At 36.1% G+C, this 25,956-nt stretch overlaps 2 protein-coding genes across 2 annotated transcripts in view; one reads left to right on the forward strand and one right to left on the reverse strand.

Annotated features, from left to right (window-relative positions):
• The window catches only part of LOC111049935 (muscle M-line assembly protein unc-89), a 316,788-nt gene that overhangs the window by 233,848 nt on the left and 56,984 nt on the right, over positions 1-25,956 (reverse strand). Inside the window, 8 exon segments of the mRNA XM_039431390.1 lie at positions 2,450-4,794; positions 5,276-7,415; positions 7,418-8,764; positions 8,767-15,974; positions 16,906-17,160; positions 17,833-18,013; positions 18,648-18,803; positions 19,584-19,720. Coding sequence (XP_039287324.1) covers positions 2,450-4,794; positions 5,276-7,415; positions 7,418-8,764; positions 8,767-15,974; positions 16,906-17,160; positions 17,833-18,013; positions 18,648-18,803; positions 19,584-19,720 — 13,769 coding nt within the window.
• Positions 21,064-24,519, forward strand: LOC111056105. Its single transcript, XM_022343427.2, has 2 exons — positions 21,064-22,493; positions 23,815-24,519. The coding sequence occupies exons 1-2, from the start codon at positions 21,711-21,713 to the stop codon at positions 24,151-24,153; spliced, it is 1,122 nt and encodes a 373-aa protein (XP_022199119.2). The 5' UTR covers positions 21,064-21,710; the 3' UTR covers positions 24,154-24,519.

The raw sequence follows: 25,956 nt of genomic DNA on the forward strand, positions 1-25,956 counted from the left end.
TCACGTCATTTCAAAAGAAGACCTAAACAATCGACTTCAAGAACTCGAAAAGAAAATAAACAAGAGAAACTTCACCATATCAACAAAAGACAACGATAAAATTCGAAACTTGAAACTAACATCCTGCAGAAAATCCGACAACGAACTATTGGTTACCCTCAAAATACCAATAAAGAAGAAAAATTCAACTATTTCATTATTCCACCTGCAATCTATCCCGCTTCATTGGAATGGTCATACCTGCCGTTTGACCTCCCAACATCACCTGATACTTAGAGAAGAAAATAAACTGCAAATCCTGTCAGATGACGAAGAAGACGATTGCCAGTTCAAGCAGAAAGGCCTCTGCTTGATTCCGAGGAAAAAGATGTCGAACTCCGCCACCCAAGCCACTTGTCTCCACCTCCTAACATCAGAAGCAGACGTATCGGAGCTACGAGAAGTCTGCAAATTTGATTGTAAAGCAACTGACCCTAATCACTCGCCTACGAGAAGACACCTTCCTATTCCACAACACCGGCAAAAAGACGACAATTCGCTGTAAAAACTCAACAACTGAGGTCCCAAGCAACAGTCCAGGAACCCTATCACTCCACATCCCTTGCAACTGCGAACTTCAAGACGACAACGGCGACGTACTGATAAGCACTCTTTATCCTTGCGACTCCCGTTCCCATCCTTCTCCAGCTATTAATAACTTAATTCCTCACATGTGGACAAATTTATCTAAATTGAGCATCCCAATTTTTAAACATGAGACTCTGCCTCAGTACTTAAACCTTTCAGAAATCTTAAATGAAAATTGGCACTTGAATTTTTCAAAATTTGAAGAGCACAACTCATTCTCAGAAGACATTTTCCATCATGTTGAAATGCCAAATAACTTTGATTTGTTAGGGGTGAACAATAAACTGATCATTTATATTATTATTGTCTGGCAAACACTGATAACTGTTATATTCTTGTATTTATGTCTTCAAAATTATATTAAGAAGAAAGCAAATCAACTGAGAGTCCCGAAACGTACTCCAATTGTGGACTACCCACAGGAGCTTTAAGAATATATTGTGTTTTAGTAAAGTAGTATGTAATGAAATCATTAAAATAATGGGTTAGGATATAGGAAACTATGCAAATAATAATTACTTATTCACTATTATGGTATCCATTTACTCTTTTATGCTATCGATTCAAATATTTTCCCAGATTAGAAGATAAACTATTTCAATTATTATTATTATTCTTATTTTCAAGGGTTCCACAATATTATTTTGCTTACTCGAATACTATTCGGACTTGATGTTTAATTTTTGCATTATGATTCAATTTTATTACTTTCGTAGATTTTGTAGGTTTAATTTTATTCTTCAATATAATTGAAATTTTTCCATTCAATTCTTATTCAGATATGAATGTATTGAATTGCTGATTTGAAGTTGATCGATGTGTTAAGTTTGATTTTTATGAATTAGTTCACTATAATGTAATTTATATCACTTGCATTTAGCTTATGAATTGGCACTCACATAGATTTAAGGTATTCATTGAAAGTTATGTTACATATAAATATCCAATTAGAATAATATTGTGAATAATAATAATAATTTTAGCTTGCGGTAATTTTGACTTTAATTTTTGAAATATTATTGAAATGTGTAAAAATTAACTTAGAGAGATGCCGTTTTTTCGATAACTTCGGGCCGAAGTTTAGGGGGACCCGGGGATGTAATAGAACTACATAATTTTTATTATTTGCCATGAATTTTCACAATGAATAGATAAATTGTTGACGACGGTGAAAATTCATGACAAGTAAAATTATGGAAAAAATGAGATGCTCTAGCAGTCGGTGGTAAGGACGGGACCTGGAAACATCTACAGCAGATCAACCAGCCCGACTTCTCCCTACTGAGAGGGTCTCCCATTTGGGTAGAGTGAGTGCCAAATTAATTATATTATTTTTATCTGAGGGTATATCTTGTCAATATTATTTGAAATCATATGTTATCTTTTGAAAATAATTCTTTTTAAATTATCAATAAATATTATATTATTCATTCTACATTTAATTATTTTACAATTAAAAACTTTCTCATGAGATAAAGAGTAAGATCCAAATTTAACCTCTCGTTAGCCAAGCGATATTTAACCCCTCATTTATTTGATCAGTACATCTTATTTATCAATTATAATATAACAGCATTATCTTTTATTAATTTCTGTATCCAACTCCTAGAGAGTTAGGACCGGTAATTCTTGTTGAATACAATCAATATTAATTATTTTGTTACAAATTTTAAATTACATCATAAATCAAATTAGTTCAACTAGCAATTTATCTATTCCATTACACAAGAATAGGCCTTTACAACAAACATTCAAACTACACAATTCAGACCCTACAATCAATATTTTTTATGTTTAAGAAAAACAATAATGCAGCACTTGCCTCTCGTTTAGCCCAGCTCTGGCGCGGAGAAGCTTCAGAGGGTTTACTGGCAAATGAGTCATCTCTCTTGTATTTCGGCTCACTGGTGGTTGAAATCCAGAACGCACTCTCCTGGCTTTTGCTTCGAATCTTCCTATCAGCTGCACCATCGTACTTGCTGGTCTCTCTGTTGATTTCCTCTTCGATGAAAAGTTGCACATTGGAATATTTATCAGATTTCTCATAACTAATTCCATCAATAAATGATTCATTTTCACTTCCTCGTTTTTCCATGGTATTTGCTATTACTTCGGTCACTTCACTTTCCTCAGATTTTGGTCCTTTTTTCCTCTCGCCATCTTTTTCATTTTTCAATTCGATGCTCTCTTGAGTTTTATCAACTTTCACTCTGGATTTCTGTTTAAGATTATCTTGTTTTTTCTGTGATCCCCGATCAGTTTCAACTGAAGTTTCTATCTTTTCATTTTTGTTTTCAACCTTGTTTGTATCAATGGTCTCATCTCCAAAATTATTCTTTTCTTTCTCGGTATAATTTATAGCCTTTGCCTCTTTATTCTTTTTATCATTTTCAGCTTTCAATTTAGCATCAGTCTCTAGCTTCTTTTTCTCTTCCTCTAGTTTCTTCTTGTTTTCTTCCTCCAGTTTCTTATTTTCTTCTTCTGCTCTATTCTTCTTTTGTTTCTTCAGTTTTGACTTTTCTTCTACTGCTTCTTTCTTGTTCCCTTCCTCTAGTTTCTTCTTTCCTTCTTCTGCTTTCTTCTTGGTCTCTACTTCTAATTTTTTCTTTTCTTCTTCTGTTTTCTTTTTAGTCTCAGCCTGTAGTATCTTTTTCTCTTCCTCTGCTTTCTTTTTGTTTTCTTCTTCTAGTTTCATTTTTTCTTCTTCTGCCTTTTTCTTAACCTCTGCTTCTAGCTTCTTTTTCTCGTCTTCTGCTTTCTTTTTGTTTTCTTCCTTCAGTTTCATCTTTTCTTCTTCTGCTTTTTTCTTCTTTTCTTTCTCCAGTTTCGTCTTTTCTTCTTCCGCTTTTTTCTTGTTTTCTTCCTCCAGTTTCTTCTGTTCTTCATCGGCTTTCTTATTAGCCTCTGCTTCCAGTTTCTTCTTTTCTTCTGCTAACATTTTAGCCTCAGCTTCAAGCTTCTTTTTCTCTTCTTCTTCTTTCTTCTTGTTCCCTTCCTCTAGTTTCTTCTTTTCTTCTTCTGCTTTCTTTTTAACCTCAGCTTCTAGCTTCTTTTTCTCTTCTTCCGCTTTCTTCTTGTTTTCTTCCTCCAGTTTCTTCCTTTCTTCTTCTGCTTTCTTCTTGTTTTCTTCCTCCAGTTTCTTCCTTTCTTCTTCTTCTTTCTTTTTAGCCTCTGCTTCTAGCTTCTTTTTCTCTTCTTCCGCTTTCTTCTTGTTTTCCTCCTCCAGATTCTTCTTTTCTTTTTCAGCTTTCTTCTTGGCCTCAGCTTCTAGCTTCTTTTTCTCTTCTTCCGCTTTCTTCTTGTTTTCCACCTCCAGTTTCTTCTTTTCTTCTTCTGCTTTCTTCTTGGCCTCAGCTTCTAGCTTCTTTTTCTCTTCTTCCGCTTTCTTCTTGTTTTCTTCCTCCAGTTTCTTCCTTTCTTCTTCTACTTTCTTTTTAGCCTCTGCCTCTAGCTTCATTTTCTCTACTTCCGCTTTCTTCTTGTTTTCCTCCTCCAGTTTCTTCTTTTCTTCTTCTGCTTTCTTCTTAGCCTCAGCTTCTAGCTTCTTTTTCTCTTCTTCTGCTTTCTTCTTGTTTTCTTCCTCCAGTTTCTTCCTTTCTTCTTCTACTTTCTTTTTAGCCTCTGCTTCTAGCTTCATTTTCTCTACTTCCGCTTTCTTCTTGTTTTCCTCCTCCAGTTTCTTCTTTTCTTCTTCTGCTTTCTTCTTGGCCTCAGCTTCTAGCTTCTTTTTCTCTTCTTCTGATTTCTTCTTGTTTTCTTCCTCCAGTTTCTTCCTTTCTTCTTCTGCTTTCTTTTTAGCCTCTGCTTCTAGCTTCTTTTTCTCTTCTTCCGCTTTCTTCTTGTTTTCCTCCTCCAGTTTCTTCTTTTCTTCTTCTGCTTTCTTCTTGGCCTCAGCTTCTAGCTTCTTTTTCTCTTCTTCCGATTTCTTCTTGTTTTCTTCCTCCAGTTTCTTCCTTTCTTCTTCTGCTTTGTTTTTAGCCTCTGCTTCTAGCTTCATTTTCTCTTCTTCCGCTTTCTTCTTGTTTTCCTCCTCCAGTTTCCTCTTTTCTTCTTCTGCTTTCTTCTTGGCCTCAGCTTCTAGCTTCTTTTTCTCTTCTTCCGATTTCTTCTTGTTTTCTTCCTCCAGTTTCCTCCTTTCTTCTTCTGCTTTCTTTTTAGCCTCTGCTTCTAGCTTATTTTTCTCTTCTTCCGCTTTCTTCTTGTTTTCCTCCTCCAGTTTCTTCTTCTTCTTCTGCTTTCTTCTTGGCCTCAGCTTCTAGCTTCTTTTTCTCTTCTTCCGATTTCTTCTTGTTTTCTTCCTCCAGTTTCTTCCTTTCTTCTTCTGCTTTGTTTTTAGCCTCTGCTTCTAGCTTCATTTTCTCTTCTTCCGCTTTCTTCTTGTTTTCCTCCTCCAGTTTCCTCTTTTCTTCTTCTGCTTTCTTCTGGCCTCAGCTTCTAGCTTCTTTTTCTCTTCTTCTGATTTCTTCTTGTTTTCTTCCTCCAGTTTCTTCCTTTCTTCTTCTGCTTTCTTTTTAGCCTCTGCTTCTAGCTTCATTTTCTCTTCTTCCGCTTCTTCTTGTTTTCCTCCTCCAGTTTCTTCTTTTCTTCTCCAGTATCTTTCTTTGTTTCTTCTTCTTCTTTTCTTCTTCTGCTTTCTTCTGGCCTCAGCTTCTAGCTTCTTTTTCTCTTCTTCCGATTTCTTCTTGTTTTCTCCTCCAGTTTCTTCTTTTCTTCTTCTTCTTTTCTTCTTCTGCTTTGTTTTTAGCCTCTGCTTCTAGCTTCATTTTCTCTTCTTCCGCTTTCTTCTTGTTTTCCTCCTCCAGTTTCCTCTTTTCTTCTTCTGCTTTCTTCTTGGCCTCAGCTTCTAGCTTCTTTTTCTCTTCTTCCGATTTCTTCTTGTTTTCTTCCTCCAGTTTCCTCCTTTCTTCTTCTGCTTTCTTTTTAGCCTCTGCTTCTAGCTTCATTTTCTCTTCTTCCGCTTTCTTCTTGTTTTTATCCTCCAGTTTCTTCCTTTCTTCTTCTGCTTTCTTCTTGGCCTCAGCTTCTAGCTTATTTTTCTCTTCTTCCGCTTTCTTCTTGTTTTCTTCCTCCAGTTTCTTCCTTTCTTCTTCTGCTTTCTTTTTAGCCTCTGCTTCTAGCTTCATTTTCTCTTCTTCCGCTTTCTTCTTGTTTTTATCCTCCAGTTTCTTCTTTTCTTCTACTGCTTTCTTCTTGGCCTCAGCTTCTAGCTTATTTTTCTCTTCTTCCGCTTTCTTCTTGCTTTCTTCCTCCAGTTTCTTCCTTTCTTCTTCTGCTTTCTTTTTAGCCTCTGCTTCTAGCTTCATTTTCTCTTCTTCCGCTTTCTTCTTGTTTTCATCCCCCAGTTTCTTCTTTTCTTCTACTGCTTTCTTCTTGGCCTCAGCTTCTAGCTTATTTTTCTCTTCTTCCGCTTTTTTCCTGTTTTCATCCTCCAGTTTCTTCTTTTCTTCTTCTGCTTTCTTCTTGGCCTCAGCTTCTAGCTTCTTTTTCTCTTCTTCCGCTTTCTTCTTGTTATTCTCCTCCAGTTTCTCCTTTTCTCCTTCAGCTTTCTTTTTAGCTTCAGCTTCTAGCTTATTCTTCTCTTCTTCCGCTTTCTTCTTGTTTTCCTCCTCCAGTTTCTTCTTTTCTTCTTCTGCTTTCTTCTTGACCACAGCTTCTATCTTCTTTTTATCTTCTTCCACTTTCTTCTTGTTTTCCTCCTCCAGTTTCTCCTTTTCTTCTTCAGCTTTCTTTTTAGCCTCAGCTTCTAGCTTCTTTTTCTCTTCTTCCTCTTTCTTCTTTTTTTCATTCTCCAGTTTCTTCTTTTCTTCTTCTGCTTTTTTCTTGTTGTCTGTTTCTAGGATCTTTTTCTCTTCTTCTGCATTTTTCTTGTCCTTGTCCTCAAATTTCTTCTTTTCTTCTTCAGAGTCCTTCTTTACTTTCTTTTCAAATCTTTCCTTCTCTTCTTCAGATATCTTCTTTGCTTCCTCTTCAATTTTCTTCTCTTCTTCTTCTTCTTCCTTTCTCTTGACATCACCATCTCGTTTTTTCTTTTCTTCTTCAGATTTTTTCTTAGACTCTTCAAGTTTCTTTCCTTCTTCTGAGTTTTTCTTTGCGTCAGATTCTAATTTATTTTTTCCTTCTTCTGTCTTTTTCTTTTTCTCTTCCTCCACTTTCCTTTTCTCTTCTTCCGCTTTCTTCTTTGTCTCCATTTCCAGTTTCTCATTTTCTTCTTCAGATTCCTTATTAGATTCATGCTTAAGTTTAGGCTTTTCTTCTTCTGCCATTTTCTTATATTTTTCATCCAGTTTCTTCTTTTCTTCTCCAGTATCTTTCTTTGTTTCTTCTTCAAGTTTCTTCTCAGAAGTTTCAGTTTTCTTCTTGTCCTCTGCTTTTAGCTTTGGTCTCTCCAATTCGTCCTTCTTGTTGGTCTCCACATCCAGTTTTTCCTTCTCTTCTTCTGCCTTTTGCTTGGCTTCAGCATCTAGTTCATTTTTTTCTTCTGCTGTTTTCTTTTTGTTCTTCTTTTCCAGTTCTTTGTGAGCTTCAACTGTCTTTTCGACTACTTTTTCTAGTTCCTTTTTCTCTTCCTTTTTCTTTGTCTCGAAATCGGTTTCTCCTTTCTTTTCAACTTCTTGATCAGTCTTCTTCTTTGTTTCTTCTCCAAGTATTTTGTTTTCCACTTCTATCTTCTTGGCATCAGCCTCTGATTTCTTTGTGTCTTTTTCTTCCGTTGTGTTGTCAGTTTCCAGCTTCATCTTTTCAGTCTCAGCTTTTTTATCATCTTCTGCTTTCTTCTTGCCTTCTTCTATTTTTTTCCCCTTTTAACCCCAGTTTCCTTCATGGCTTTTGCTTCTTCCTCCTCACTTTTCTCATCCTCCATCTTCTTTTCCTGCGTCTTGCTCTTTGTTATATCTACAACCTCCACATTTTCCTTTCCAGCTGTCTTCTTTGTCTCACTTTCAAGATCAACTTTTTCTTCTACTGTCTTGATCGAGCTGTCTCTTCCAACTTTCAAAAGTTCTTCATTTTCAGACTCTCTTATTTCAATTTCTTTCTTTTTCTTCTGATCTACTGCCTCTTTGTTTTTTGCTTCAGACTCATCCTTCTTTTGCGCTTCAACTCTTTGTTTCTGCTTTTCTTCTCCTGCTTTTGCTGCTTCATTTTCAGATTTTCTTGTCTGGTCTTTGTTCTCCACCTTGATCTCCTCAACTTGAGGTTTCTTTTCTGACTTGACCATACTATTTTCTTGTTTTCCTTCTCCCTCTCCAGGTTTTTCCTTTGTTTCAGCTTCAATCCCACTGTCTACTTGCTCAGCTTTCCTCTCTTTTTCCTCCTCTTTTTCTGCTTCATCACTAATTTCCTCTTTTATCACTGTTTTCTTTGACCCATCTTTAGATTTCTCTTCAATTTTTTTCTCAGTCCTATCTCCAACTTCTTCTGTTTTCTTCTCCTCTTCATGGCTCTTCTTACCTTCGTCAAGTTTTCTATCAGTTTCCATCACAACTTTTCCTTCTCTCTCTGATCCATCCTCTACTTTCTTTCTTTGCACCTCAGCCTCCTTCTTCACTTTCTCCTCTTTCACCTCAACAGTCTTCTCAGTCTCAATTTTACTATTTTCATCTGACTTGATTGACTGTTTCTCATCAACTATGATCTCATCTTTTTTCTCATTCTTATCTTCACTCTCAACATTTTCTTCATCTTTCTTTACTTTTTTGTCAGCACTCAAAATCTTTCTGACCTCATCTAGTTTGGATTTGGCTGATTCCAATTCACCCTCAACAAACCGACCAAGGTTTGCATTTTCTACTTCTTTCTCCTTCTCTGATTCTTTCTCAACTATAACTGAATCAGTCTCCTCAATTGTTGGTTCACTTGTCTTCTCTTTCACACTTTCAGTTATATGTTTTCTATTCTCAGATATTTCAAAATCTTTTGAAGATGATTGAGATTCCATCTTAGAAGTCTCTTTTACTTCCTGCAATTTATCAGAACTAACACTTGATTCTGAACTCTGTTTTTCTTTAACTTTGTCTTCAACCTTGGCTTCCTTCCCTTTGCATGTTTCCACCTTAGTTTCAGTTATTTTCACGACTGCTGTTCCAGATTTGACTGAAGCATCACGCTCTATAGCAACTGCGCTGCTAGACAGTGAATCGATCTCCGACAACGGCGCGACATCTTCTTGAATGATTGGTTGCTCGTTTTTTCAGCTACATTCAAGCACGATACAACTTGTTGAGCGTGAGTTGTCGACTTCAATGATTCCAAAGTTTCCAGTGGTTGCAGTGATTTCTGTTCCTCTTTCACCACCACTTCAATTCCGCTTTGTGTCAATGTTGCATTACTATCTGCTTCACGCTGTGAAACATCGAAAGATTCCACTTGTGAAAGACTTTTCTGTTCTTCAACCGTAGCTAACTCTCTTAATGAAGATTCTTTCACAGCAGCTTGCTCCTTATTGATGGTTTCTTCTCTTGAAGTGCTGGTGCAACTCTCAAATACTTGATTCTCTGTTTTTGTAGCAAGTCCTTGTTCAACAGTGACGGTTTTGCTGACAGCAGTTTCCTTTCTCAATTCAAGCTTAGGCAATGGCTCTCCACTTTCAAGAGTCACTAATTGTTGTGTTTCAGTTGGTGTCTTGGTTTCACCAATTAACACTTTCTTCTCTGATAGGTTTTCTTCGACATCCTCTGGTGCAGATTTATCAGATTTTTGTTCCTTTTCATCCTCTACCATGCTCTCTGATTTAGATTCAACCGATTTCTGACCTTTTTTGCCAGCTACAATTACAATGCTCTCTGAAGTGGATTTATCAGTCTTCAATTGTTTTTGATCTGCCACAATGTCTTCTGAAGACGGTTTATCAGACTTCATTACTTTCTGCTCTACTGAAGTGGCTGACAAACCAGCTGCCTCTTCAACTATTTTTCCCTTCTGCTTTTCATCACCAACTAATAATGAACTACCATCTAGTACAGTGAGTTCATGGATTTCCAAGCCAGTGCCAGTAAGCAGAGGTGACTCAACAGGACTAGCCATCGTAGGTACATCAGATAGAGTGCTGTTACTAACGACATCTTCCAATACCTGTTGCTCATTTATACAAGCAATACCTTTCGATACTTCATACAACGATTTTTCCAATGCTATTATAAGTGCATATTTGTCACTTTCAATAGAATCAGTTGATTCAAGTGCGATTTGGTTCTCAATTGTAGCAATTGCATAACGGAGCTCTGTAACAGGTTTCGCAACGGTGGCAATTGCTTCTTTCACTGATCCGCTACCAACTGTGCCTCCATCCAATAGCTGTTGTGTTTCAATTGCAGCCAATTGTTTTTGAAGTTGTCTCACGGGTTCAGCTATCGTCTTCAGCTCTGAAATTGCCTCAGACATTGATTCTGTACCAGGCTCATAAACCATTGCTTGTTGGTTAACGATCGAAGTGAGAACTTGTTTTAGTTCCTCCAAAGGTTTAGCCAGGGTTTCTGAAGAGCTCAAACTTTCCGAAATTGTGAGTGCATCCGCTTCCATGACCATGGCTTGTTCCTGAATTAGGGCCACTCCCGAGCGCAGCTCTCTGATTGGTTTAGCAATTACTTGGAGAACCTTCTCTCCACTCTCACGTTTGCCAGTGCTCTCCATACAATGCTCTTGAATCTGTACAATGTTACGCTGGATATCTCTTATTGGTTCGGCCAATGTTTTCAGCATAGATAAACTAGACATATGTTCTTCGACGGTTGGATCTAACAGGATCTCCTCGACCATGGCAACTTTCTCACAAAGCTGTTGAATTGGTTGCACCAAAGGCTCAACGACTGTCACAATATTTCCCTTTTTCATCTCTGATATGTTCAATAGATTGTGTTCAACCTTCATCAATCCAAACTCCAGTTCAGAGCTGGCTCTCGCAAATTCTTCCAGGATTCTGAATGATGTTTCTTTCAGAGTTTCAGCTTCATTATACTCTTCCCCCATGACAGCTCTGAGAGGTGATAGTTTTGGTTTGATATTATCATCATGTCCTACTATTGTTTCATTGAAGTCATTCAGAGGTTCAATGATCTGATCAAAAGCAGAAATTGTTTGATTCTCCTTCACATCTTCTGTGATACTGGTCACAGCCTTCTGAAGATTTTTCACTGATGCTATAACTTTTTCTTTTATTTCTGTCGTGATGGACTCTTCTTTTTTTACATCATCCTCAAGTTTCAAAAGAGATGAATTTATATCAGCCATAATTTTAAGATTCTCTTTTACTTGACTTTCCGACAATGCTTCACTCTTTATATCAGATGAGAATATATTTGTAGATAGATCTGAGAGTTGAGCAGTAAGACATTGAACTGGTTCTGACAATATAATTTTCCTATGACTTGAGTCAGCATCACTGATTTTCACTAGTTTTTGTTTGATGTTCTCATTAACTATATTGATACTCCCCATTATTTCATCTTTCTTCGGTATTTGGTCTGTGTACTCATCCAGCTGTGGTGCTTTATCTCTCTCTTCCACGCTCAGCATAATATCCTCCAATTTCTTACTGATATCAACTTGGCAGGCAGTAATATTCTCAACGGTGGCACTCAGTGATCGAACACTAGATTCAGAAAACATATCTGAAACATTGTTCATTTCACTTGTTAACAATGCCATACAATCTCTCAATTCTTCAACAGCTCTATTACACGTTTCATCCGCTTCTTTCAAATCAGTTAGCTTGGTTTCCATTTTCAAACTGGTGATATTCTCTTTCATTGCATTGGTGCAGCTCATCATATTTTCGATTATCTGAACAGACAAGCCTGCACTCTCGTTTTGGAGATTGTGCTCTACGACATTCATCATAGACAATAATTTGCCTTGCAGGGCATTGAGAGATAGGTCAAGAATTTTCACTTTTTGGGGGGATTGATCTTGGAATGTTATTCTTTGTTTCATTTTTTCTTTGTCCTCCTTGTCAGAAGATACAGCTTCAATGCTCAATAGTTTACTGTGTAGAATATTTATATGCTCGACAAATGATTCGAAATGATCTTGCAAGCAAGCGAGTGCCGAACCCTCTTCAGGAGTTTCCTCAGCCAGCATTGCGCATTCGTCCATCAGAGCATTGGTGAATTCATGAATTGCTTTTGTGAGTATTTCCGTTGAATTACCATCAGATGGAGACAGATCTTTTAAAGAATTAAGCTTCTTATGGAGATTAAGCATATCCATTTTCAAGTACTGCATATTATTCAAAATCTTCTCTTTCAATTTCACCACATCAAGCTTATGTTTTCTCTCAATGTGCTGAACAGTTATCTGCTGAGCTCTTTCAAAATCCGATATGAATTGCACCAAGTGTTGAAGAATTGGAAAGAGTTCTAGTCGGCCAGAATGTTTACTAACTCTAAAATAGCTTTGTTGAACCATCATCGATGAAACTTTCAATTGTAATTTGTGCATAACTTTTGAAATATCTATCAATTTTTGTGCTAACTGTATATCAACACTTTTATTTTGTTCGGCAATAACTTTTTGAACATTTATGAAATGTCTTTTTAGAGTTTTCATTGGTTGGATCAAGGATTGAAGGGTTACAATATTGGACTCAATTGTTGTAGGCTCGTCTCCATATTCGAAAGAAACCTGGTCCTGGATAACAAGGATACTCCTCTGCAATTCCTGTACAGGCTGTTTAAGCTCAAAAACAACAGCTTCTGATATGTTTTCACTACTTAGTTCATTACTGATTTCAATAAGTGCTTTTTGCAGAGCCTTGAAAGGTTCTGCCATAGTTTTCAAAAGATTAATATTCAATGCAGTTTTATCTTCATCATAAACCTGATCACTTAGTGAGCCGAGTCCTGCTTCAACCTCCAATAGAGGGCTGGACAGTGTAGATAGAATATCACTAATGATGAGCAATTCTGGTTGCAGAAGGATCTCATGTGATTGATGCTTGATTGATTCGATTGATTGCCTGAGCTCACTCACTGATTGTGTTACAATTCTCAATCCTACGCTTGGATCTGAGACTGACGGAATCTCTTGGAGAAGTTGTTCTTCTGTTTTCATAATAGTGCTACACAATATATTCATTGGCTGGGTAAGAGTGCTAAGAGCATAAAGAACATATCTCAAATGTAATGGTTCATCCGGTGACTTGGAGAGTACAGCTTCATGGAAACATGTAACATTTTTTTGCATATTCTCAACAGGCTCAAGAAGTTGGAACATGCGAGTGTTGCCATCACGAATAATAGCTGATGGTTGCAGAGTGAAACTGCTATACTCTTCCAATTCAATCTGATGCTTGATTATGGAGAGCTCAATTCTAATATTTTGAAGAGGTTTTCCCAATTCTTGAACCAAGTGATAGAGCTGAGAACTGTCATTCAAGTTGTCAAGTTGGCTTTCATCGACTATGAACTTCTCCAATGAATGTAGATTGTTTTGTAGATCTTCAAGAGGCTTTGTCAATGTGGACAATGAGGTGATATTCTCCTCTTTGTGTGAACTCTGCATTTCTGAAGAGTACTTCTCAATTGAATTGATGCAGTTTATCATAATATCTAATGAATCATCTAATCCCTTCAATACATTTCCTCCATCAACCACAACATTATCAACAAATTCTGGTCGAATAAGTTCTAAATTGACACCGCTAATAGCACTGAGCATATTATCTACAGGTGGTAATAGGAACTCAATAGCAGTCTGAGGAGACAGATTTTCCACTAGCTTAACAGTTGTTTTCAACTCGTCCATTGGAACAGTCAGTTTGTATAATGATGCAGTACAAATTCGGCGTGTTTCTTTGTCTGAATCACAGTCAGCAACCTTGCCTAGAATATCAATTGTTCCATCTAGAACTTCAAAAGGGCGGGTCAAAGAATGCATAATATTATCCTTGGATAATCTAACATCCCATTGTAGACAAGAAGGATTTTCAGCAACATTTTCAATACATTTACTTGTAATACTTTGAAGACTATTCAACGGTGCAATCATTTGGCGGACAGAGTTCAGAAGATCCCTCATTTCTTCATCTTCAGCCTTTGCAATCTTACTATTTATATTTTGCATACAGCTATCCATCCTATCAAAGTACACCTCACTATCTTTCATGATTCTAATCTCAAACTCTTTCAACTCTCTGATAAAGTTTTCATTTTCGAGGAGATCGTCCTGTATGTCTTTCACCGTGAGCGGCAATAGATCATCGTTTGATTTTTTATCTGAATCATAGACATGTCGTTCAACTATTTGTGCTAGGCCTTTTTGTAACTCCTGAACCGATTGTGCATAAGTCGATTGTGTGTCCATGGTTATCTCAGACAGCTCTTCCACACGACTGCTGAGATCTTTTTCCGACTGCAGCACTCCACCTTGAACCTCAATCAGCTGAGGTTTGAAAGACTGGATCGTTTCAAATGAGTCGTCTGTAACATCCAAGACAGCTTGTTGTTGAATGAGCGCCATCTCTCTGTTGAACTCTTGCAAAGGTTGGGCGACTGTTTCCAGTATCGATTGACTTGTTCTCTCCAGAATTGACGTATCTTCATCGCCTTCTAAACTAGATTTTTGCTCCACAAGAGCTAATGTTCTTTGCAGCTCTTGTACAGGTTGAGCGATTGTTTCCAAAATAGTAATATTCGCTTTACTGGGAGAGTAATCTCCAGTTTGAGAATCATTCATTATCTGTTTTTCAACTGTTCGTATACCCTTCTTGATATCATTTATAGGTTGTGCCAATGATTCCAATACAGACAGACTAGATTTGGCTGACTCTGGCTCTTCACTGGATGAAGATTTTATTTGTTCGCCTACAACTGCTAAACCTCTCTGCATTTCTTGTAGTGATTGAGTGAGAGACTCAAGAACAGACATCTCACTTCTATCATAGGCACTATCCTCTGCTGTGTCAAACTCAGCCGTCTCATCATCGCCATCTCGCGATGTTTTGATACTGTCAACATCGGAAGGTGCTTCACGCCCTCTCCTCATTTCAATTGCTTTACCAACAGAATCAGTTTCAGAAGACTGTATAACTTCAACTCCAGTTTCCGGAGTTAATTCCTTGGTTTGAACTGTTGTAGTTGTTTGTTTAGTACTCTTCTTCTTCCTCTTCTTCTCCGTATCTCCTTTTTGTGCTTCATCCTCCTTCCCAGAAGACTCCGATGAGCCTTTCTTGGTCAAACTTCCTTTTTTCGCTCTAGTCAATTTACTACTTGATCCCGCACTCTTATCATCAGCTGCGACTGAAAGATTTTTCCTCCTCTCATACTCAACCAATGAATCATCTTCTTTGCCAGATGAGTCGGTTGATCCTCTCTTTTTAGCCCCTCTCTTCAAAGAATGTTCTTTATTCTTGCGTTTTTCAGCCAGTTGCTCTTTCAAACTGATAGATTTCCTTGTTTCAAACTCTATCAGTGAATCATCCTCCCTCTCTGAATCAGTTGATTTCACTTTATCTCTCTTCTGAGTTTCAGGTGAAGTCATTTGATCACTTTCCACTTCAATTTTCATACTGCTTTCAAGAACTTTCCTCCTTTCAAACTCTTGTAAAGAATCATCTTCAGCCTCAGAATCGACAGTTTTCGATTTTCTTCTTGAATGTTTTTGTATCTTCTTCACCCTATTGGAATCATTCTTGCTGCTCTCATCTGAGCTTTTCTCTTTTGGCGACTCCTTATCTTTAGATAGAGAGCGTCTTGGAATTGTAGCTGTAGCCACCTTCTCTTCAACATTCCTCTCTTTGGAAACTGATCTACTTTTTGATCGTTTCTTTTTCTTCTCTTGCATAGATACTGGTTCATCCAATGTTCTTTTTATTGTTTCCACAGTTTTCTCTACATTAACTGAGCTGCTCTTAGCAGTCTCTGTTTCAAACACTTTTACAACATTCATATCTCTATCAGGACTCTCAATAGCGCTAACAAAACTATCTTTTTGCGATTTTGACTCTTTTTCAGAAGCCAGAGCATCAGAATACGGACCGCTGCTGTCATCGTCGAGATGTTTCTTCTTGCTCTCACTGGCGCTGCTTGAATCTCTCGACTTCCTCTTCGGTTTAGCTGGAGATATTCTTCTTTCCACATCGTCATAGGACAGAGAGCCTGAGAGAGCTCGCTCGAGAAAATCGGAGTTGATCTTGTCGAATGGCAGATCATCTTGCATGGATAAGTTGGCGTTCTGAAGATAAGCTTCCTCGGAGATGGAGAATTCTTCAAGGTCAGCGTCTGTTCTGAGATCGTCCTCAGCTGAGGCGTAGAAGTCGGGACTGACATCGATCACAACAGCTTCCATCAGAATGTGGCCAGAGGTGGACGTTTCCTTAACAAATCTCATTGGAGGAAGTTCCACCACATTGTGCTCTGCAATAAATTCAACTTGATTACACTCGAGTGCTTTATTATTATTGATTAAAAATATTGAATCAAAAATTAAAGCTACTCTCATCAACAAAATACTTCCATAACAGTACGTCTAGCTCCAGTTTCGTTGTTGACGAAATATTGGCAACAAAAACAATCATATTGACGGAATATTGGTAGCAATAACCAATAATTGATTAGTATGGAAACATGATCACATCAAAATACCAAATCATCATTAAAGCCTCATGCAGAGGTTTCTCAAAACTATCAAAAACAAAGAAATGATCTTTATTTATAATAACTGTAGTTAAATTAATAACTACAACTAAATTTCTAATTTGTATATGCATTTGAATTCAACTGTAGCCCTAATTAAACGATACTGTACCTAGCCCTATTATAATCAGATACAGACAAGTTGAAATGAATTAAGAATCATTACCTCATTAGTATGAAAACTAAATTCAATTTTGACATACCGGTATGCGTTCACAACACAATTTGTAAATCAAAGTGAAAAAAATGAATATTGAAGAAAGTAGTGCCACATGAACAGACATCTTAAAATCTTTTAAGATTATGCTAATGATTGTTAACATAACATTTCCATGAAAAATATTTCAAAACGCAGAAATTTTGTAATAATATTCAATTTTAGAAGTTTCAAGATCTACTGAGCTAAAATAGTATGTTCTGAAACCCTTCATCCATTACTGTTGAATGACAACACATTTGTGTGATCTTCAAGGAAGATTGTATTGATGAAAATTATTTTATCAACGTTCATGAGATGTATTGTAGGACTATCCAGTACCTGATACAGAGGCTTAACACTCATATACAAAGTCTAAGAATGATTCCTCAAAAAATAGCATTACTGCATGTATCATTTTTAAATGGATTAAGGAAATATGATCAGGATACAAACCAGACACATGTTCTGATAACTCTTCAGCATACATTTCGACCACTTGAAGTGCTTCCTCTTCAGTGAGGTCGGGAGTCTCATAGAGTGAGACAGACACTTCTTTGCCATCGAAAGAGAAGGACACTTCTTGTCTATCGTCGATTGTTATCGAATGCATCTGCGATGAGCGCTCTTCCTGTATCGTTGATAGAGAAGGCTGTCTAGTCAGAGCCAAAGCTGAGGCCGCTTGCTCACTGGCTTTCTCCTGAGGCTTTTCTGTGAGAGAACAACAATAAAAAATATTAAGAAATATTTTCCATGAAACATTTTTGCAACTTTTTATGAGTTTTTATAGAAGCTTTCACTTTAGATTCAGTGTTGGAAAATAGATACCGTAAATGGCTTTTCCTTGCATTTCGCTCACAAAAAGCGATTTGTCGATTTTTTTCTGACACTTCTAAACTGCTTTCTGGCACCAGTATGAGTTTAAACACAATCTCATATACTTAATTAAAAACCTAATTATATTTTCTCTTAAATATGGTTCAACGAATCTAGGATAACACATTTCTTTAGGCTGGATTCCCACACTCGAGTATCAGATGTACAATTTAGTGAAAATATTGTTGCTAGAGTTCTAATGGGACTATTTTCAAACTGATTGGGATGATTGGGAATAGTCAGACTATTAGAACTCATAAGAAGAGTATTTCAACTGAACTATGACATGGACTGACGTGGACTCTGATACTGATATGTGGGTATCCACTCATCCAGCTTAGTATTCATTCCTAAATTCATGGAAATTAAAGCATCTATCTACTCCAGCTTCAAGACATAAATCGAGCACATGTAATTTCACTATCCTGTTTATTAACATACTATATTGTTTATTTTATATGCATGTAATATTTTTCATTTCATTTTATTCCAATTAATTCCACTCACGTTCAAATCCAAGCAAAGAAGCTGAACTAGAGACAGTGCCCATGCAGTTGTGGGCTTCGCAGGTGTAAACACCCAAGCAGCAGGTGCCATCTTCGCCTGAGATGATCTTGTGGATGTCACCAGGACAAAGTTCTTTGCCATCTTTGTACCATTTCAAGACCGGTTGCGGTACTCCAATAACCTGTCAAATCGAATATACAGTAGTTTCAATCTCAATGGATGAATAAAAAATATTAACTGTAGACATCCTTGACATTTTCACAATTAGATTTATCCATAACTCAGATAGAGTTAAAAAAATATATATAAGAAACAGTTTATTCATGCACGTTTTATTTAATTAGTTCCACTTTCTAACATCATAAAATGATGTTTACAGACGCCAACGACCGCTGATGCCAGATTCAACTACTTACTATTCTAATTAAACTAATCCTCTCATTTTAAATTTTTAGAGACAAAATTTTGGGAAGGACATTATATAGGATTTTGTATCACATTACATAATTACAATCATGTATTTTATAATATATTATTTAATAATATCTCTAAGATACCATAAAAGTAGACTAATATTTATTCAGTAGAAAGATTAAATAGATAGTAAATAATTAAATTCTCATTTTGCAAGCACTTATTGTTGACGGTAACTACCAGAAACCTATTCAAGTGAATCGGATTAATAAGGGATTCAATCTATTCAAATTTCTATAACGCTCTTCTCTTCTGTGAGTATTTCCAAAATGTGAACTAATTTCTCGTTTACCTGATTCATGCTATAAATGCAATGAAGTTAATTGAAAAATTGAATTCACCTTGCATTCTAAATTGACAGCTCCTTCTTCTGAAAGCACAGCTCGCAGACATTCGAGGAAACGAGGCTTTTTGAAATGGCGAGGAATATTCAGTTTGAGAAAACAAGAGGTCACACTTTGGCCGTAGTCGTTAGTAGCTACACACTTCCATTCAGCCTGTATAATAATAAAATAATAAAGTGAATTCTTCCATTCAAGACAACAATGTTTATGAAAAATTCATTATTTTTACTATGCTAATTTGATCACAGGAACTTCGTTAATCCAAGAAAATCTTTTTCCTAAAAAGATGAAGGTAGATGATGATAATTACTCAATTATTCAAGTGGAAAATGTATCAAAATACCACAAATAATCCATCACATCCACAAAAAAACGGATCGAATCACAATCAATTAAATGAAACGAAACATTGTTGAAAGGGTGAATCCTTCATGTATGGATGTAATGTATGGATGGAATAACGATCAGAAGTTATTCTTAAAATAAAAAATAAAATTTATATGTTTATCCACTATTTCATTTGAGTTTGCTCTGCTGATGGAGGTTTATCCACTATTTTAACACAATTCAAGATTGCTGTGCTGGTGAATTAATTTTAAATTTTTACTATAGATCTAAACTAATTGACAATATTGATTAGTTTTCTATTAAAACTTTATCTTCTGTCTAAACAAATCTGACAGGGAACAACTGCCTTGTAACAAATACATAAGAAAAACGATTCTTATTATAACACAGTATAATGATAGAAGTATACATTTTTCAATGCAATTTTTCTATTTCCACATTAGAAAAAATAAAAAAGGGAAATTATCAAGAAAAATACCTCCCAACAAAAACGACAGATCAGTGTGTAGGAAAATATATCTTTTAGCAATTTTATTCAAAACAAAGCTATTTTAAATTTTAGTGATGGTGCATTGATATTTATACCTGATCAATAAGTTCTAGTCGTTGTATGCTGAGGTGACAGAAGCCGTGTGCCTCTTTCAGGAAAGAGTAGTTCTCAGAGCCCTGCAGCTCTTCATCATCTCTGAACCATGTAACAACTGGCTCTGGGTTCACAGTCACTGTAAATCACAATAATAAGTAAATCACGTAAAATAAGTCCATAGAAAATTGAGAGTGAATTTGGAAAAATTGATAATTCAAGTCTATATTTACAATAATTACCGTTACCGGTACTCTATTAGATTGTACATTATACAATTTATAATTTTTTTTTCATGGGAATTACTGGGCAAAGGCTAAAAAAACTTTTTACTGGTGTTATTTTTCGAGGTTTTTCGATTTGTATACTATCAAGCTTCAAAATGAAAAAGTTTTCTCAGGAAACATTTTTTTCCGATCATTACTTTTTACTTTCCTTGCCCTATTACCATAGGTAAGGAAAGTATTGCTTTCCAAAAAAAATAAAGTACCCCAATTTCTAAATTTCTATACGTTTCAAGGTCCCCTGAGTCCGAAAAAGTGGTTTTTGGGTATTGGTCTGTATGTGTGTGTGTGTGTGTGTGTGTGTGTGTGTGTGTGTGTGGTGTGTGTGTGTGTGTGTGTGTGTGTGTGTGTGTGTGTGTGTGTGTGTGTGTGTGTGTGTGTGTGTGTGTGTGTGTGTGTGTGTGTGTGTGTGTGTGTGTGTGGTGTGTGTGTGTGTGTGTTGTGTGTGTGTGTGTGTGTGTGTGTGTGTGTGTGTGTGTGTGTGTGTGTGTGTGTGTGTGTGTGTGTGTGTGTGTGTGTGTGTGTTTAAGTGTATGTGCGTCTGTGTACACGATATCTCATCTCCCAGTAAACGGAATGACTTGAAATTTGGAACGTATAGTCCTTACACTATAAGGATCCGACACGAACAATTTCGATCAAATGCAATCCAAGATGGCGGCTAAAGTGGCGAAAATGTTGTCAAAAACAGGGTTTTTCGCGATTTTCTTGAAAACGGCTCCAACGATTTTGATCAAATTCATACCTGAAATAGTCATTGATAAGCTCTATCAACTGCAACAAGTTTTATATCTGTAAAAATTTCAGGAGCTCCGCCCCATCTATGCAAAGTTGGATTTTAGATTCTCAATTAGCAGCCTTCATATACAATTTAAACAAAAAATTTCAAGTGGAAAAGATTGAGCATGAAAATCTCTGCAATTGATGTACAGTAACATTTTCACCTAAAATTGAAAATAAGCTTCAAATTCGAGAAAATGATTATTAAATTGCAAACTGTTGGTTCTATTAAATCATTCACTACGAAGAGATAGCAGACCTCGTGTGTCTCTAGCGTTATTGTCCTATCACCAGCTGTCTCATATCTTTGAATAGTAGATTTGAGATGCGCGAGAACACTAGCGTCAGGTGATAAATTTTCATAACGGCAAGGAAAGTTGTGTGAGTGCGCCACACCAGATTTTTGAGATATGAGGGCATAAATTTTAAGTTTTTGGGACAGATTATTTCAAATTCGGTAAAAGATAGAAGAATGAATTCTTCATGGTATTTTTAATGAAAAAAACGAAAATTTTCCGAAAATATCAATTTTTGATAAAGTTTTTCAATTTACCAAAAATAAACTCAACTAAAAGTTATAAAAATTTCAAAATATTATTGCATTCACACCACTGCCTCATACTTAATAATACAGTAAGTTTTCTGCTTATTAGCTTATAACTTAGTGCCAGTTGCACAAAAGCCGGTAAAATTTTAATTGTGATTAATTGTACGAGAACCAATCAGTGAAGCCTTCTTCTCAAAAAAACCTTCTCTGATTGGTTCTTGTAAAATTAACCACAATTAAAATTTAATCGGCTGTTGTGTAACCGGGCCTTCCTAATTAGAATAGCCAACTATAATGACATATGAATGAGCTACTATTATTATTTTATAATGACATCAGGTAGAACTGCTACACGGTGCACCACAGCACAGCATATGTTTCACAGTTGGCAGCTCATTTTTCATCCAAAGAAGTCTGTTCAATGTTCATCAATATTTACATTTAAAAAAATAGAAAGTCTATTTTCAAATTCTTTATGCGATTAAATAGTCATTTTCTACATTCTTGCAAGTCATAAAATGAGAAAAATGATGGATCATTTTTATAATAGACCAATTTATTTACTAATAATAATAATTTCCATGGTGGTAGTTATGAATGTTGGAGGAATTGTAAACCCAATCGAAATGAAGGGATCAGGTATCTACACTATGAAAAGAAACGATATTGGTATGGTTTTCTTTGTGACCGTTCACAACAGAGGTACAGAAATTGTGTCTCTGGTAACAAATATGGTAGAATGTTGTGAAGCTATCACTGATGATGACACAGACTGCGAATTCATGAAACTGATGGGAGGTCACATGGGTACTTTGTCACCGGGAAAATCCAGGAATGTGACATTGATTTTTCCGAATCTTTATCTACATAATCGGAGAGGAGAGTGTCTGGTGCAAGTGTGGTACAGAACGCCGAAAAACGAGTCATTTGACATCAGACATAGAATTCCATTTGATACAAGTGTTTACAAGGACCGATTTGTTCCCAGCATGAGAAACTATTATTCGCCGCACGAAGTAAGGAACTGTCAGTCACCAGATCAAGATACTCTGGATAACTGTGAACCAGTGTCGTGTCACCTCAAGTATGCGGGCAGCAGAAGCTATTTCAATCCCATCACCCAACGTTGTCAACCGATTCCCATATGTATGAGCAACCCCGATAAAGAGTTGCCCGACATTGCGTATGTGCCTTTGAGCAACACTTGCCGAGACCTCGAGCAAGCTATCACTGAGGATGACGTCAAGTTTCTAACGCGTAATGAAGTGGGCACTAAGTGGAAGTCTAATCCTCCTCCAAGGGTAAGTTGAAAAATTACATTTATTTCAATGGATTTAAATATTTAAGATTAGGATTTAATTACATTCTAACTTGAGAAAAAAATAGTCTGCTATGATAGGCCTAGTTATTATTTTGTATATTATTAATAGCTATAAAGAATTAAAAGTATCATTAGCTTATAATTATTTGCCAAATATGTCTAATAGAATAGACAAAGAGTAAAACACTCATAAATTAATCATAAAACCAGTAAACTAACCGTTGATAAAACAGAAAAGTCATACAAAAATGTTAATTACATCAACCGGTAATTCTTACTAAGTAAGTTTAGCAGAATATACCATACAAATAAAAAATCACTTTAGTAGTCACTTGAGTTTACTAGAATTATTGAAATAGAATAAAATTTTTAAAAACGGGTAGGTCCACTATAATAGCTATTTATGTATTAAGAGCGTAATGCGCGACTTTATCGCTCGCGCAAAACATTTTGCAAGAGCGATAAAGAAGCATTACGCGCGAATTACATACAATTTTTTTTCTACAACTGCCCAAACCTGTTAAATTACTTATATCGGCGGAGTTACAATTACCGACTTTTTAGGTTAAGATCTGACCTTTTGGCGAGCTGCTTACCATCAGCTGATCAGCGAGCGTAAAGAAACTCTTCTGCGCATGCGCGAATGATTACCGAGCGTAAAGAAAATCTACGGCGCATGCGCGGATAGTTAGCGAGCGAAAAAGTAGATTCTCCTCAGAAATAAGCTGTTTTACAAGGAGAATTGAGTATGTAAATTTTTTTTATGCGCAGTTGTAGAAAAATTTATTTTTTAATTAATAATTCAGACGTAGCCCTGATTAAATATAAAAATAAAATATTTGTAATAAATAAATACGTTATTAGAACATAATCGATTGAATAACATATCGTACGGTACCCTTTTTTATTTTATTAATTCACAATATGTTTCGACTATTTGAAGCTATTTTCTAGAGGAGATGAAATAAAAAAGAATCTTTGCACTTTAAAATAGCTCTAAAGGATTGGAAAATGATGAGAATTAAAAATAATATGGATACATGATTTTTACAGCATATTTCATTTGAATAAATTAAAATAAGATGTTTCAATTTTCGGAAACGGATGTTTACTCATAAAGTGGAGGTTAGACATTATTAAGCTGTGAATTTTTATTATTTTATTTTTATGCGATTCTTCACCCACAACAGGCAAACATACAGTAGTACACAGATTTATACAACTCTAAATTCACAATTATTATCAAAGAAATTTTAGTGGAATTTCAGCCAGAATATACAGATTGCATACTTTGTTGGTAGATTTCGAACTTGCGCTGCCACCACGGGCACATCGACAACAGGAGTGGACTGTGCGTGTGCGAGCCGGGCTGGACGTCTGCGGCCATCGACGGCGACCAGTTCAACCCGAGCACCATGCTCTACCACATGTGCACCATACAGCAGACGCCCGACCTGCTCGTCACCACCAAACAAATACTCACCGACAACCTCGCCAACTACGCCTACATGCTCATCCTCGTCTCGATCCTCTACATCCTCCTCTTCTATTGCACCAGCACTTTCATACTAGTCGACAACGACAGCCCCAGCAGCACACAACCCTCCAACGACAAATCATCAGCAGACGAGCAAAATTGAATAAATTGAGCCTGATGAATTGAATACTTTTTTGGTGTAGTTTTGTGTTTCACATATCAAAGAAGAATAACATACCTTGAGAGACATAAAAATAATTAATTTGAGATGAGTGACGTCTCTTATTGGGACATTTCTTTCACTAATCTTCTTTGATTGAAATCTCATACTTTGAGAGATAATAGAGATAAACAATTTGAAATAATTGAAATATCTTCTTGGGTCAGTTGTTTTCTTAATCTTCTTTGATTAAAGTCTCATAGTTTGAAAGATAATAGAGATAATTAACTTGAGATAATTGTTGTGGTAGTCTTCTTTGTTATATTTCTGTTGTGATTTGGGTCGTTAGCTAAACCTAAAGTTACGTAGTGTGCCTATACAAATATTATTCTCATTATCATTTCTTTTTCTACTCCACTGGACTTGGAATGAGTTTTACTCTACTTGAAATTGAGAGATCTGAATGAATCAAAAATTTTCATGATTATGAATTTTTCCTGATAAAAAGATGAACTTCAGCTCAAACGATTGAATACTTGAGTTTATCATTCTAGTTTTCTTTACACTTTGTAAACAAGCTATGGACGGCAGGATAAACCTCCACCAAATATGTAAGCAATATGTGCCTCCACCAATTATGTAAAGGTGGGGAAATGAAAAACAAGAAATGATCGTACTGGTTTTGATAATTAAAACAAAACAATAAATTATTAGTACAAAATTAGAATTATAATTAGAAAATAGAAATAACAATAAAAAAAGATGAATATTTCAAGGGCTACTCGCTTGGCTGCTAGTGAAGATTAAATTTGTTGTGGTTATGGAAAATTCAAAACAATGACTCAGTAGTCACCTACCTTTATGATAATGGCCCCCAATTTGGCATCCACTGGTTAATCGCGACGTTAATTATTAATGAAAAATAAAAAAAACTGATCTAATGAAATGGGTTCAGATCCCTTCCTATTCAATAATACAATTCTCTTTAAACTGCCCGAGCTGTGACAGGAAAACTGTATTATAAAACAAGAACAAATCTATCCCCTTCACCAGAACAGCCGGACTTTACTCTCAGTCCTAACGAACGAGCTCACACACTCCACACTAGTAAAATTTTGGGTATTAATATATAACTCAGTCAATGCCAAACATGAAGCCATTTCAAATACATATTTTTATCCGTCGCACAAGCGAGCACGTTTGTTATGAAAAACAAAAGAGAAGCTACAATAATTTTGATAACAAGTGAAATAAACAATCCTTCTGTCGATGACAAAACTGTTCAAAGGCAGAAACACCGTTCATTAAACTTTTCGTAAATTAAAACTCTAAAATCCTGATCAATATGAGATAAATATATGAATCATATATATGTCCCATATGACCAGGTGACACATCACCCATCCCGCTGAAAGACTCGTCCCTGAGTCTGTAGTCAAGAGGGGAACAAAAAAAAAAATAATGATTAAACAAAATAATATACTCCGGAAACAAACGTGTGCCTGATTGACTTGATAATGCTACTATACATTGAAATCAAACTTTTACATAGAAAGGTAGGTTACTCAAACTAAATTACAAACATTCAAATCAAATTCAAAATGAAACTATGCTGTACAAACAATAGTTCTCCAAATAAATAAATTAACTTTTCAACAAATACAATTCAAATTTTAGGGGTTCTGGAATGAAGATAGGTTAAAGTAGTTCTCAAAGATGTAGATTATATTTCAATGTTCTGAGCGATGAACTGGTAGTCGTCCTTGTATGTGAAGTCCTCCCGTATTTGTCTGATGTTAGATGTCC

Source organism: Nilaparvata lugens, chromosome 6 (assembly GCF_014356525.2).
Source record: "Nilaparvata lugens isolate BPH chromosome 6, ASM1435652v1, whole genome shotgun sequence".
In the NCBI taxonomy this organism is placed as follows: domain Eukaryota; kingdom Metazoa; phylum Arthropoda; class Insecta; order Hemiptera; family Delphacidae; genus Nilaparvata; species Nilaparvata lugens.

Bases quoted from the DNA above. Each gene is read 5' to 3' on its own strand.
- LOC111056105 (XM_022343427.2), top strand. From the start codon at position 21,711: ATGAGAAAAATGATGGATCATTTTTATAATAGACCAATTTATTTACTA. The intron at 22,494-23,814 runs GTAAGTTGAAAA...CTTTGTTGGTAG, and splicing joins AGTCTAATCCTCCTCCAAGG to ATTTCGAACTTGCGCTGCCA.